This window comes from Ursus americanus, chromosome 4 (assembly GCF_024610735.1).
Source record: "Ursus americanus isolate L20-20 chromosome 4, mUrsAme1.1.p, whole genome shotgun sequence".
NCBI lineage: Eukaryota > Metazoa > Chordata > Mammalia > Carnivora > Ursidae > Ursus > Ursus americanus.
In genome coordinates, this window is record NC_142130.1 from 6,306,306 (window position 1) to 6,321,881 (window position 15,576).

General features: G+C 35.6%; 1 protein-coding gene across 1 annotated transcript; it reads left to right on the forward strand.

Moving 5' to 3' along the window:
- Positions 1-5,090: 5,090 nt before the first annotated feature.
- On the forward strand, positions 5,091-6,038 carry LOC123784854 (olfactory receptor 4K2-like). The gene has a single exon (XM_045786359.2). The coding sequence runs from the start codon at positions 5,091-5,093 to the stop codon at positions 6,036-6,038; it is 948 nt and encodes a 315-aa protein (XP_045642315.2).
- The last annotated feature ends 9,538 nt before the right edge of the window (positions 6,039-15,576 follow it).

Genomic DNA, 15,576 nt, shown 5'->3' on the forward strand with positions numbered 1-15,576 from the left:
ATGAATTGGAAATTGTCCTTCCTCTTTGATTTTTTTCAAATAGTTTGAAAAGAAATATGTAGTAACTCTTCTTTGAATGTTTGGTAGAATTTGCCTATGAAGCCATCTGCTCCTGGACTCTAGTGTTTTGATTACTGATTCAATCTCCTTGCTGATAATCAGTCTGTTCAAATTTTTGATTTCTTCCTGCTTCAGTTTTGGGAGGTTATATGTTTCTAGGAATTAATCTGTTTCTTCTATGTTGTCTAATTTGTTGGCATGTGGTTTTTCATAATATTCTATTACAGTGGTTTATATTTCTGTTGTGTTGGTTATTAGTTTTCCTCTGTCATTTGTGATTGTGTTTATTTGGGCCCTTTCTCTTTTTTTCTTGATTTGTCTGGCTAGAGGTTTTTAAAAGATTTTTTAAAAGATTTTATTTATTTATTTATTTATTTATTTATTTGAGAGAGAGAGAGAGAAAGCACGAATGGAGAGGGGGTAGAGGGAGAGGGAGAAACAGATTCCCTACTGAGCAGGGAGCCCAACACAGGGCTTGATCCCAGGACCCGGAGGTCAGGACCTGAGCCAAAGACAGACGCTTAACCAAGTGAGACACCCAGGCACCCTGAGGTTTATCAACTTTATTAATTTTTTCAAAGAATCAGCTCCTGGTTTCACTGATTTGTTCTTTTTTTTAGTTTCTATATCATTTATTTCTGCTCTAATCTTTATTACTTCCTTCCTTCTGCTGGTTTTAGGTTTTATTTGTTGTTCTTTTTCCAGCTCCTTTTGGTGTCAGGTTAGGGTATTTATTGGAAATTTTTCTTGCTTCTCGAGGTAAGCCTGTATTGCTACAAACTTCCGTCTTAGAACTGCTTTGCTCTATCCCAAAGGTTTTGGACCATTGTATTTTCATTTTCATTTGTTTCCATGTGCCTTCCGAGTTCTATGATTTCTTGGTTGACCCATTCATTGTTTAGTAGCATATTATTTAACCTCCATGTGTTTGTGGTCTTTCCAGATTTTTTCTTGTGGTTGATTTCTAGTTTCATAGCACTGTGGTCAGAAAAGATGCATGGTAAAAAAAAATGCACTGGGGCGCCTCGGTGGCACAGCGGTTAAGCGCCTGCCTTCGCTCAGGGTGTGGTCCTGGCGTTCCGGGATCGAGTCCCACATCAGGCTCCTCCGCTATGAGCCTGCTTCTTCCTCTCCCACTCCCCCTGCTTGTGTTCCCTCTCTTGCTGGCTGTCTCTATCTCTGTCAAATAAATAAATAAAATCTTTAAAAAAAATGCACGGTATGATTTCAATCTTTCTGAATTTGTTGAGACTTCATTTTGTGGCTATGTGATCTATTCTGGAAAATGTTCTGTGTACCCTTGAAAGGAATGTTTATTCTGCTGTTTTAGGATGGGATGTTCTCAACATATCTGTTAAATCCATCTGGTCCAATGTGTCATTCAAAGCTACTGTTTCTTTGTTGATTTTGTTTGGCTAATCTGTCCACTGATGTAAGTGGAGTGTTAAAGTTCCCTACTATTAATGTATTGCTATCAATTAGTTTATCTTTGTTATTAACTGTTTTATGTATTTGGGTGCTGTCATTCTGGGTGCATATTTATAATTATTATATCTTATTGTATTGTCCTCTTAATGATGATACAGTGTCCTTCTTTGTCTCTTGTTACATTGTTTATTTATTTATTTTTAAAGATTTTATTTACTTATTTAACAGAGAGAGAGACAGCCAGCGAGAGAGGGAACACAAGCAGGGGGAGTGGGAGAGAAAGAAGCAGGCTCCCAGCGGAAGAGCCTGACGTGGGGCTCGATCCCAGAACTCCGGGATCATGCCCTGAGCCGAAGGCAGACGCTTAATGACTGAGCCACTAAGGCTCCCCACATTGTTTGTTTTAAAGTCTATTTTGTCTGATATAAGTATTGCTACTCCAGCTTTCTTTTCATAGCCATTTGAATGACAAATGTTTCTTCATCCCCTCACTTTCAATCTGCATATGTCTTTTGGTCTGAAATGAGTCTCTGTTGGCACATGGACAGGTCTTTTTTTGTTTGTTTGTTTGTTTGTTTGTTTCATCTTTTGACTGGAGGACTTAGTCCGTTTGCCATTTTATTACATTCCTTGGTGTGGACCTCCTTGGGTTGATTTTGTTTGTGGCCCTCTGTGCCTCCTGGATCTGGATGTCTGCTTCCTTCCCCGGATTAGGGAAGTTTTCCTCTATTATTTCTTCAAATAAATTTTCTGTCCCTTTTCCTCTCTCTTCTCCTTCTGGAATCCCTATAATGTGAATGTTATTTTGCTTGATAATGTTGCTGAGCTCACTTGACCTACTCTTATTTCTTCTTCTTCTTTCTTCTTCTTCTTTTGTTCTCCTTGGTTGCTTTCCAATACTCTACCAGCTCGCTGATTCATTCTTCTGTTTCCTCTCACCTACTATTTATTCCCTCTACTGTATTTTTTTTTAAGATTTATTCATTTGAAAGAGAGAGCACATGCATGAGTGGCGGGAGGGGCAAAGGGTGAGAGAATTCTCAAACAGACTCCCTGCTGAGTGTAGAGCCCAGTGTGGGGCTCAATCCAGGACCCTGAGATCATGATCTGAGCCAAAATCACGAGCCAGCCTCTTTAACCGACTGTGCCACCAAGTGCCCCATCTAGTGTATTTTTAATTTCAGTTATTGATTTCTTCATCTGATTGTTCTTTTTTATATTTCCTTTCTCTTTGTTGAAAATTTCTTTGAGATTCTCCACTCTTTTCTCAAGTCCAGTGAGAATATTTATGACCATTACTTTGAAATCTTTATCAGGCATATTGCTTTTCTCCACTTAATTAAGTTCTTTTGCTGTGATTTTATTCTGTTCTTTCACAGCCACATGTACAGACCTTTTTCACTGAGAATGTTTTTAAGATTCATCCATGCTATAGTAGGTATCACTCTTCATACTTCATTTCATTTTATGGCTAAATAGTAATCCATTGCAATCATGGCTCTACCACATTTGTTCATTCATTTATCAGTTGATAGATGTTTCCACCTTTTGGCTATTGTGAATAGTACTGCTATGAATACGTGTGTAAAAGTTTTTGATACAAAAACAGTAAAAAATAGAAAAAAGTGAAAAATATTCAAATACATATAAATAAGAAAATTCATCATCTCCCTGTCCTCCCTTCTCTTTGTGAGGTAACCAGTTTTTAATAGCCTAGTTTGCTTTGTTATTTGATTTTACAAAATCAAGATCATAATATACACATTACACTTCAATTTGCTTTTCACTTGAGATTATACTGTGGACATATATTTTTTTTTACATTAGTATATTCAAGTGAAGCTTTTCTTTTTAGGACAACTGCATTTTTTTTCTTTCAACCTGCTAACGGAATATCTTGCTCCTGCAAATAACTTGCACTGTTTTATTCCACATGTGCATTTTTTTCTCTTACCAATCAAGATTTTAGTGTTCACTCTAGGTCAAGCTCATGGTATTTCTTCTGCAAGAACACTTTCTTGATTAATTAAACACATTATAAATTTTCCTTTATCTAAAATTCCATTCACTCATGATCTCCAAGAATTGTGTGAACATTAGATTTGTATTTTTTCATTAATTTTTTAACTTACGGATATTCAGTATTTCCAAACAAATAATAAATTATCTGAAGCAGATGTGAATGTTTTTGGATTTCATTCTCTGCTGCCTCTAGAAAAGAGTTAGATAATCAGAAGTGCTTATTAAAACTCATTGATTTGATATTTCTGGATACCTCTTAAATGATGGCTTTTCCAATTTCCAATTCCTGAATCTCTCTGGTCCAGGTGAAAATAATCATTGTAAATTCCCATGAGACTCTTGACATATATTCCTGTGGTGAACCAAATAACACCATCTTTGCTATTTAATGAATCCCATTGCAGATGTTTTCTTGGTCAATCCCCAAGTTCCTACAATATACATTTTATCTAGAGCTGCTAAACAACTAATGATTCAACTAGGTCATTAATTTATATTTAAAATTACCTCCTATATGCTCTCTATCACAGCCTACTTAACACTGAATAATCTAAAGCCCCGATTCTACTACAGATCTGGTAAGCTTAAGTGTTTTACAAATACTGAAAGATTTTAAATCTCTGCTCTTCCCACCTCGAATCTCCTAACCCTGTTCTGTGGAGCTGAGATCAATAAAACAGTTTACATATGTTGGCAGATATGAAGGGAGAATTTAAACAGGGGAGAGACTAAAGAACTTAATCTTTGAGCTCTTTCTCATAAAGATGATGTCATATAGTCTTTAGGGGACAAAGATAAAAATTTAAGTCATAGTATTACAAATATTTGTAAGAGGAACAGACTCTTACTTTAACAAAAAAGAAGCCATGAAGAAAAGTTAAATGCCTTTTCCTGGGCTATATGACTATATAGTAGTAAACTTGGTAATAAAGCAGTCTTCTTCCATTGGATTCTTACTTATTTTCTCTGTTTCTGATGGGCTCAATGAGATAATTTATCTGTGAATATGTTAAAAATCTTCTCTGGAAATTTATAACAGCTTTGCAACTGTTCACTGAAATCTTTCTATAATGTCACTTATATGTGATATAATTTTTATATGTTCTTTCAGTAAGGATATTCCTAGGGCTGAATTCTAAATTACTAAAGTGTGTGTGTGTGTGTGTGTGTGTGTGTGTGTGTGTGTATGTGTGTGTGTGTGTTTAACACACTGTCATCCCAGAGCCAGTACTTACTTAATGTTAGTTATTATCTTTAAGATTATATAGATAAATAGATGGACAAATATGTAGATAAGTATATGCCTTCTGGATGATATAATAATCTCAATTTGATTGCTATTTAATATCAAAAAAGAAAGTGTTATTTCAACACCTATGACTTCAGTGGTATTTTGCTATGATCTCTAATATCCTATAATTATCTTTCAAACCAACATACCAATGAAGATGGAAAGAATAGTAAAGATAAGTTTTCGTAGAGGAACCAAAGTCTGTGAAAGTGGATTCTTGTACCTTTTGCTTAAATAGAATCATATTTTCTCTTTTTCTTCCCCTTGATATAGGTAGGTTTTCAGGACAATGGATGTGGCCAATAAGTCTGTTTCTGAATTTGTTTTGCTGGGACTCTCTAGTTCCTGGGAACTACGGCTGTTTTTCTTCATGGTGTTCTCACTGTTTTATGTAGCAACAATGCTTGGTAACAGCCTCACAGTCATCACAGTTATAGCCGACTCTCACCTGCACTCGCCTATGTATTTCCTGCTCACCAACCTTTCCATCATTGATATGTCACTTGCTTCCTTTGCCACCCCTAAGATGATTACAGACTACCTCACTGGACACAAAACCATCTCCTTTGATGGCTGTATCACCCAGATATTTTTTCTACACCTTTTTACTGGCACTGAAATTATTTTACTTATGGCCACGTCCCTTGATAGGTATGTTGCGATATGCAAGCCTCTCCACTATGCTTCAGTCATAAGCCCTGGGATGTGTGTTGCCCTCGTGGTGGCTTCCTGGGGGGTAGGAGTCATGCATTCAATGAGCCAGGTCATATTTGCTCTCACATTACCATTCTGTGGTCCCAGTGGAGTAGACAGCTTTTTCTGTGACCTTCCTGTGGTGTTCCAGCTGGCCTGTGTGGACACTTATGTTCTGGGCCTCTTTATGATCTCAACTAGTGGCATAATTGCCTTATCCTGCTTTATTCTTTTATTCAATTCTTATGTTATTATCCTGGTCACTATCAAGCATCATTCAAAAGGATCATCTAAGGCTCTTTCTACCTGCACAGCTCATTTCGTTGTTGTCTTCATGTTCTTTGGGCCCTGCATCTTCATCTGTATGTGGCCACTAAACAGTTTCCTTATAGATAAGATCCTGTCTGTGTTTTATACCATCTTTACTCCCATTCTGAACCCAACAATCTATACCTTAAGGAATCAAGAAGTGAAGGCAGCTATGAGCAAACTGAAAAATAGGCTTCTAAATCCCAACAAGACAACTCCTTTGCTTTATTTTTAGTCTTAAATTCTAGTTCTTGTTTTAATTTCCTAGGCATTATATGCTACAGTTTTTGTGTACATAGCATTGTGACTAGACTTTTATTTCTGGAGTTTTCATCAAATTGTAATTGAACCAAATTGCAATCAAATTGTAAATATTAAAATTACTCTCATATGGTTAAAATACATGTTAGATTTCAAAAAAGCAAATTGACAGAAACAATTTCTTCCAGAAGCAAAGACTATCTATTAAATGCCAAGAGTCCCTGTTCCAGGTAGGAGATTCAATACTAATAATCTATTCACTGGGAAAGACAAACAAAAGGTGTGAAGAGGAAGTACAAATTAAAGGGGAACTAGAAGATAATAGCATTTATACACAATTTGTCACTGAGAGGCACCTTGGTGGCTCAGACAGTTAAGTGGTTAAGCATCCAACTCTTGATTTCTGCTCAGGTCATGATCTCAGGGTCATGAGATGGAGACCCGTGTTGGGCTTCATGCTCGGCACGGAGTGTGCTTAGGATCTCTCTCCCTCTCCCTACCATGCCCTCTCATCCTGGCTCTCCCCACCCCCTCTAAAAATAAAACAAAACAACTAATCACTGAGTTACTTAGAGAATTATCCCTAAAGTATGGCAAATTAGTAAGATTTCTATAAGCCTTAGAAACTCTATACTGCTACAGGAGTATCCTCTGACAGGCAGTGATTTCCTACATCTATCCCTGAATCATTCCTACTTAACATTTAACATAATTTGTAATCTTTTCTATTGAAGAAAACTCTAGACATATTTCATTACGAATGCTGATGATGTCCAAAGCAAACGCTATAAGCTGAAGCATCTCCACCACTCACTTCCAGCTATAAGCAAAGAAATACAGCCATGGCAACTTTTGATAATGTATTATGAATACAGAGGCTGAATAATTCTGCAAATTAGAAAATATTGTGAAATGAGTTTCAAAGCACTACATTTTGTTTCATACAGGTACTATGTCAGCTTAATGGCTGGGAAGTTAAAACTGGAATTAAATTAAGATAACAATTTATGGGGAGCCGATGGTTTCATTTTAAAGTATTACATTGATTTACAATTTGGTTAAATTACTTTTCCCTTTTAATATTTGGTTGCAAAAATAAGAAATCTGTGCTTAGTAATACATTGTCAATGTAGTAAGTATATTTGTTTATACAAGTAGGGTTTTCTTTAGTTTTGAAAAGGTTCAAAATTAGCTTTAAGGTACACAAGCTATCACTACCACCCGCTGGTAGTTACTGGAATTGCAAGCATTGAAAGTCATGAGAAATAATTTCCCTGTGTGCCTTGCTTTACAAATCATGTTTAAATGATGGCACACATGAAAGAACGAATTGTTATTTGAAACTGACTAAATGGTACTTATAGTGTTCAATATATTATCCAACTTTTAAGAACAAGAAAGTATCTGTTACAACCACAGTATTTGATAAATATGAAGTTGTTCTTTGGCATTATTGAGTGAATAAAAAAACAATTATATATGCAGTAATTATCAATGGGGAGAGACAAGTTAAGAAAAGGAAATTCCTAACTGTTCATTTTAAGCCAAATGGTAGGAGAAATGTGTATTTTCTTCATCAGTGTGTGTTTTTTTTCATTAATGTGTTAAATAAGGAAATATGCTTACAGTTAATAATGGGTGATATTATTGTGTTAAAAACATAGGAATGGTTGTAATTGTTGGGTAAAAATGTAGATACTGTAATATCTACAGTATCTATGTCTAATACTGTAGCCTATTAACGCTAGCCTGAAATGTGCTTATATCCACAAGATAATAGCATCATTCTATTTGAAATAGGGATAAAAATGGACCAACTCAGGATGTGTGTGTGTGTGTTTGTGTGTGTGTGTGTGTGTGACAGAGAGAGAGAGTGACCTTTCAGCTACATGTGCAAATATGTTTAGGATCAAGAAATTCATTTATGTATAAATTTTCTAGCCAGTGTTTTATAAATTCCATAAATAATTCTTTCAAATAATACAATTATTTGAACACGGAGTATATATTTTTTAATGAACTGCTTTTTGCAAGACAAAACCGTTGAGCTTTTTCAAAGGAATGTCATCACTCTTCAGTACTTGTGTGGAGAATTATAAAACTCAAAGACATTTGCCAAATCCCTCAAAGGTGCAACTGATCAACAGACAATTCTGTAAGGGAAGTCAATAATGAGATTGATTAGTTGGAATTACAGTAAGACCCTACAGCCGAGAATGAAAAGAATCACAGCCTCCGGAGGACTTGCATATATAAAGGGAACTACCTACTACCTTTCTCGGCGGCTCAGCATGAACAGTAAATGTACAAGCAATCTCTGTGTATACCATAAAACTTAAATCTTAATTAGGAGCTCCAGGCAGATTATTTCATCACCATGTATCCTCATCACTCTGCTGACACTTCTTTATACAAGAGTAAGTACAGTGACGGGGCACAGGCTCCTTATGCAGTAGTAAAGACAGTGCCATTTGCCACTAAGGCATCCAAAGCCAGAAATAATGTTTTCAAAGCATTCTAGGTGAACAGAAACCAGCTAATATAAACAAACCAGGTCGAGGATGGCTTTAAATGGTCTAAATTTCCAGTAACACAAGTGAGAGCGTATTGCAATTAGAATAATCTATAAGAAGACTTTGTTGACAAGCAACTCCCCCCTTCAGGTGTTTGGGAAGCTTCACAATGACAAACCTATGAGCTTTCAAAATTAAAAAAAAAAAAGTCTTGTAAAATTAAGAATAATCAAATGCAGCTGAAAAATAGTAAAAATCAGGTTTAGATGAAATGATACAATGTAAACAGTGGTACGGGAAGGAACTAGATATATGTAATGACAATAAAACTGTACATGATGTGTACTTCCAAAAATCTTTGAGGAAAATTTCAGAATACTATAGAGTGTAACGGTGGTGGGTTTATATCGAAGCCTGTTTCAGACCCCCTTCCTTGCATGTGTTTCCTCAAGGTCCTGGAATGGACCCTAATAACCATTTACTCACAATTTTGACTTTTTATTTTCTTAAAGAAGTCCCCTCAGACTAGACAGACTTTAGTTTTACAGAACCTAGATCCACCCTGCATGTGGGGGTAAAAGTCTTAGACTCAGGTATGTTTTTATCAGAGCTAAAGGCCAATTCTACTGTTTGTTAGTGGTGTAAACTTGAGCAAGATACTTGATATCCCTTAGCCTCAGCTTCTACATCTGTAAAAGAAAATAATAATAGTACTAACACTGCAGAGTTATTTTCATATTTCTATGAAGTCATTCATATAAAGTACATAATGTACGTTCAACAAATGTTATTGTACTATTGTTCTGATCAACTTTGGATAGCTTTAAGGGCCTCGATACTTACTGAGCTAAGAATTGACATGTTTAATTTGAAAGGTAAATTTTTATTTTATAAATTTTCAGTATTTGCATGTAGGTATGCATAAAGTTAATGCGTATGAGGATTAATTTGGAAAATTAAAAGTAACTCCCATTTTTTGTTTTTCACCTCATCATTTAAAAAATTTAAAAGAGATTTAGAAAAAAAAGCAACTTCCATTAGAAAACTACATTGATGTTTATGTTTATTCCAGTCTCCAGAGACTGTTTTCCTCACTGCTTATAATTTTTATAAATCAGGAAAAATTCTGAATTATTGTTTAATTAGTGTGTCATGGCTTCTTTGCAATGAGTAATTATTAAACTGATTTACAGATTTTAGAACGGATTTTCACCACAATTTTTTCAAAATAAGAATGATGATGTTTGATCCTTCATATTATTAAGGTAAAGACATAGATGCATAGATTAGTAAATATTTTCTTAAACAAGTATAACTTTGTATGATATAGATAGTCTTATGTGAAGTATTTTTCTCCTGCTAAGAGCTTGGGAGAATGTGATCACTGGACTACACTGCCAAACAGAACATGTTCTTGGTAGATGGTAACATGTGAACATCTTCAGACTCTTCATAAAAGTGTTTTCAGACTTAAACTATGACCAATGAAACTTTGTTTTCAAACGAGCTTTTGGAAAAAGCAGTTTAAGTTGAAAAGAGAAATGAATAAACATCTCTACTCTTCCTGTTTATTCCCATTTACTATTTTGCATGGAGATTTTTGGATGCATGTTTCCAGACTGAAAACCAGGGGAAAAAACGACCATGGAAACCTAATTCATGTGAACTTTTCGCATGTACTTTCAGAGTGCAGTGAAATACACTGAGCAATTTGATAGTCTTTCAATTTATATGCTTCTGTAAGGATGATTAATTTTATAAAGATGGGAGTTTTTTGTTGTGCTTTTTAAATTTGATTAAGTTAGCCAACATATAGAATATCATTAGTTTCAGATGTAGTGTTCAACAATTCATTTGTGTATAACACCCAGTGCTCATCACATCATGTGCCTTACTTAATGCCCAAAACCCAACTCCATCCCCCCACCCACCTCCCCTCCAGCAGCCCTCAGTTTGTTTCCTGTAGTTAGGAGTCTCTCACAGTTTTTCACCCATTCTGATTACTTACCCTTCAGTTTTCCCTCCTTTACCCTATGATCCTCTGTGCAGTTTCTTAAATTCCACATATGAGTGAAACCATATGATAATTGTCTATCTCTGATTGACTTATTTCACTCAGCACAATACCCTCCACTTCCATCCACACTGATGTAAATGGTACGTTCATCCTTTCTGATGGCTGAGTAATATTCCATTGTATGTATGTATGGTTGAGTAATATTCCATGTATGTATGTATGTATGTACATATCCATATACATACATATGGATAAAGACACCATCTTTATCCATTTATCTGGTTTTTTTTTGTTTTTTGTTTTTTTTTAAAGATTTTATTTATTTATTTGACAGAGACAGCCAGCGAGAGAGGGAACACAGGCAGGGGGAGTGGGAGAGGAAGAAGCAGGCTCCCAGCGGAAGAGCCTGATGTGGGGCTCGATCCCAGAACGCTGGGATCACGCCCTGAGCTGAAGGCAGACGCTTAACGACTGCGCCACCCAGGCACCCCTATCCATTCATCTGTTGATGGACATCTTGGCTCTTATCACAGTTTGGCTATTGTGGACATTGATGCTATGCACATTGGGGTGCAGGTTCCCCTTCGGATCACTACATTTCTATCTTTTCGGTAAATAGCTAGTAGTGCAATTGTTGGGTGTTGGGGTAGCCCTATTTAACTTTTTGAGGAACCTCCATATTGTTTTCCAGAGTAGCTGTACCAGCTTGCATTCCCACCAGCAGTGTAAGAGGGTTCCCCTGTCTCCAGATCCTCACCAACATTTGTTGTTGCCCGTCTTGTTAATTTTAACCATTTTGACTGGTGTCAAACCATTTGACTGTGGTTTCGATACTGTCCATGTCCATGTCCAAACCCAAACAGAAAACAAATGGATGGTTTCCAGAAGAAAGGGGGTACAGTGAGGGGCAAAATGGGTGAAGGAGAGTGGGAGATACAGGTTTACAGTGATGGAATAAGTAAGTACAGATAAATAAATACAGGGCACAGAATAGGGCATCGAGTCAATGATACTGTGACAGCATACTACGGTGACAGTTATCTACACCGGCAAGCACTGCATAAAGGAGGAATTAGATAAACTGACTCACTGTGTTGTACATGTGAACTTAATGTAACACTGTGTGTCAACTATACTGAAATAAAAAAAAAATAAAAAGATTGCTATTTCAGGGAGGAAGCACCTGGGTCAGTCTCATGTCACATGGTCACCTTCTGGCCACTAGCAAAAGGAGCTTCCTGGGGCCCTGCTGACTTGAGTAGTACAAAGATGTCTACTTGGGTTCACTATCCCTCCAAGAAGTAGCCAGTGAGGAAGAAATAAACCTTTAAATGAAATTTGGGTGCTGTTATGAAGGTGAAATGAACACAGGGTGGCTCAAATGCCTAATAGTTGTTCCCTGTTCTTTTGTGTGTAATGATAATATTTCTTGTGAGAGTACTATGCAGTTTGAAAGTGTTGTATCTACTTCTCAGTCTCATCTGACCCTTGCAAAGACCATGGAGTGCAGGTGACAAGAGGGGGATAATTTCCCTACTGTTACAGGCATCAGAGCTCGGAGGCTAGTCATTTGTGCAGCATTAATTTATTAAATAGTACACACTGGTGCTGGGGGTAGAAACTTTGGTTGGGTGGGTTGTGTGGTTAGTAGGTAGTGGAGCAGAATAAATAAGTAAGTAAATAAATAAGTAAATATGTTAAAATATAAGCAAAAATGTACATTTGGCATTCTATATAGGAAATTGGGGGGGGGGAACCTAAAGAATAAAGGAGTACAAGGATAAAAATTATAAAGTGCAGAAAATAATGAATTTTTCTTTCACTCCTTCTATAAATTTAGCTTGAGCTTAATATCAAAACCCAATGAGGATTTTGGACAAGTTTTTTTTTTTTTTTAAATATCGCGTATATATCAGTTAGGATTCGATGAGGGAAGCTGAACCACTAAAGAGTGAGATGGAGTCAGAGATGTATTATGAAGATTAGGTTTGACACAATAATGGGAATTAGTGGAGAATACTAGGGAAGGTTTTTGCTTCTAAGTATGGTGGTGAATCTGAAGTTGCTGTATGTCAGCAGGACTGATGGCTGAGAAGAAAAGCTGGATGTGGAATTTGAAGTGTGTTTTCTGTTGACAACATAAAATTGCATCTTTTTTTTTTCTGGTCTGATAATCTTGTCATTTTGTTTGGAGTGTTCGTTTGCATTTAACACAGTGATTGATATAACAGGATTACATCTACAACTTTGATTTCTGTATGTCCCAAGTCTTCCTTTGTGGTTGTAGTTACTTTGTTCTTCTATTGCTTTCTTATGAAATAGAGATTTTCTAGTGTGCCATTCTAAATTCTTTGTTGCTTTTACATTAAAATTTTTTGAAGTTATTTTATCTGTGGTTGCTCTAGGGATTAATATACATGTTAATTTATCACAATTTACTGATTAATATTAACTTAACATCAGTAAAATCTAGAATCTTTGCTCCAGTCTACCTTCATTTCCTCCCCCTTTCTTTAACTACATCTTCGAATTTATAAGTCAAAAAATAAATTCCCATGATGATTTTATGCAATCAAATCTCAAGTCAGGTTATATAAGGAAAGGTTAAAAAAATCTGTTAATGGAGGCTTTTATATTTAATTACGTAATTAGTTTTACTGTGGCTCTTTAATTCTATGTTAAATGAAGTTACTCTCTGGTGTCCTTTTCAGCCTCAACAGCTTCTTATTTCCTGTAAAGCAGATCTAGCAATGAATTATCTTAGTTTTTTTTTTCCTTTAAATCTAGAAATTTCTTTATTTGACCTTCATTTTGGAGATTTTTACTAGATATGTAATAATTCTCTATTGACATTATTTTTTCCTATTCATATTTTGAACTGGTTATCTCATTGTTTCCAATGAAAAGTTAGCTGTTAATTTTACTGAAGTTCCCTTGTCCTGATAAGCTTGTTTTCTCTTATCAATTTCACAATTTTCTCTTTGTCTTCCAACAGTTTAAGTATAATAGCCTATACTAGGCATAGATCTATTTGCGTTCATCCTTCTTGAAGTTTGCTAAGCTTTTTGGATCTGGACATTAGAGTGTTTCTTCAACACTGGGAAATTTTCAGACATTATATTCATATTATATTCACATCCTTCTGTCTTCCTTTCTGGGACTCCCATTAAGGGCATGTTGATATACTTTGATTATGTCCCAACAGGTCTCTGAAGTAGTGTTCCTTTTTCTTCGTTCTCTTTTTGTTGGTTTATTATTCAGATTGGATAAGTTCTATTGATCTTCAAGTCTGCTGATTCTCTCCTCCGCACCTTCAAATTTGCTATTATCCCCTCTAGGGAATTTTTCTTTTCACTTAGGAATTTTTACTTTAGGATATCTACTGTTTCTTCTTAATAATTTCCATCTCTTGATTATTATTCTCTACTTGGTGAATCATTGTAATTATGCTATCCTTTAATTCTTAAACATGTTTTTCTTTAGGTCTTTCAACATATTTTAGTATCTGCTTTGAAGTCCTTGTTTGCTAAATCCAACATCAGAGACTCTTCAGAAATCATTTCTATTGACTGTTTTTCTCCCATGTCTGTCACATTTTCTTCTCTCTTTTTTTGGCATGTCTCACTTTTTAAAACTGAAAAATTTAGGTAATATTGTAGCAATTCTTTATTCTTATGCCTTGCCTCCAATGAGTTGTTATTGTTTTTATTATTGTTGTAGTTTTTGTTATTTTTTTATTTGTTTAGCAACTTGATTAGACTAATTCTATAGTCTATTTTCCTGAAGTATATTGCTACTGATGTCTCCTCTCAGGTTTGTTGTTAATTCTTGTTTTTATTTCATCATCTTGACCAGTAAGCCTTTCATCTTGGCAGCCATTTTACAAGTCGTTCTGGTTTTTACCTTCTGCTACCTCCTCATGCATCCTCTGCCTGTGTGTAAGGATTCACATTCATCTAGGGGCAAGTAGTTTCTTATGGTCTTTTCTGACCTCTCCTGAGCATGCATGTAGTCTTGTGCATGTCCATAGTTGTCCAAACATTCAGGAATACGTGCGAGTTTATCAAGGCCTCTTATAACTGTTTCATTTATTGGATCTCCCTCTTAATATTCTGGCTAGTCTGACAGTTTCTTTCTTGTTCCATCCAATATATCAATAAAGACTACCTGCAATGTTAGACTTTCCTAATTTCTTGCACTGAGGTTATTATTATTATTATTATTTTAGACAACACTTCTGGGCATAGGATTTTCTGTCTTCAGTTCTAAATCTGGCAGCAAACCTGCTGGTTTCCACAGTTTGCCCCACCGTGGTAGAACAGTCATGCTGAAAGAACTGATGTGAGTTGTGATAATGTGAGAAACCTCAAGCAAAGGTACTACAGTCTTCTACTGTTCCTACCTGACTAATATTCAGTAGTCTTTTATAAATTACTGCTTTTCATTTTTTGCATGCTGGTGCTCAATATCCAGAATTCTGAAATTGTTTCTGATATTTTTTCCAATTTTATTATTATTTTGGGGAAAAGAATTTGTTGAGCTCCATACTCTCCATTTTACAAATAGGTCTTACCTTCCTATAACTGATTTTGTACCCTCCGGACAAAGAGAAGCTTCTAAAATATAAATCTTATCATGATACTCCTTTTAATAACGCAATCCTTTTCCCCAACCAATGGCTTTTTATTGTTCTTAAAAGAAGTTTAATACTATGTAATTTTTCTTATCTAGATAAATCCTATCTACTCTAGATTTCAGTCAAATTAAATTTCTTTTAGTTCTTCAATTTTATGTCTTCACCAAATGTTTACATGTTGACATACAGATACTGGTGTTTTTGTTATTTTCTTCCTGATTAAAAATATCCCCCTCTAGAAACACGGCCATCCACTAACCTGGCTAACTCTGATTCATCTATTATGTAACAGCTGAAACCTTCCATACATTTTTAATCTAAGCTTAAAGCCTTCCATAATTATTCA

Bases quoted from the DNA above. Each gene is read 5' to 3' on its own strand.
- LOC123784854 (XM_045786359.2), top strand. From the start codon at position 5,091: ATGGATGTGGCCAATAAGTCTGTTTCTGAATTTGTTTTGCTGGGACTC.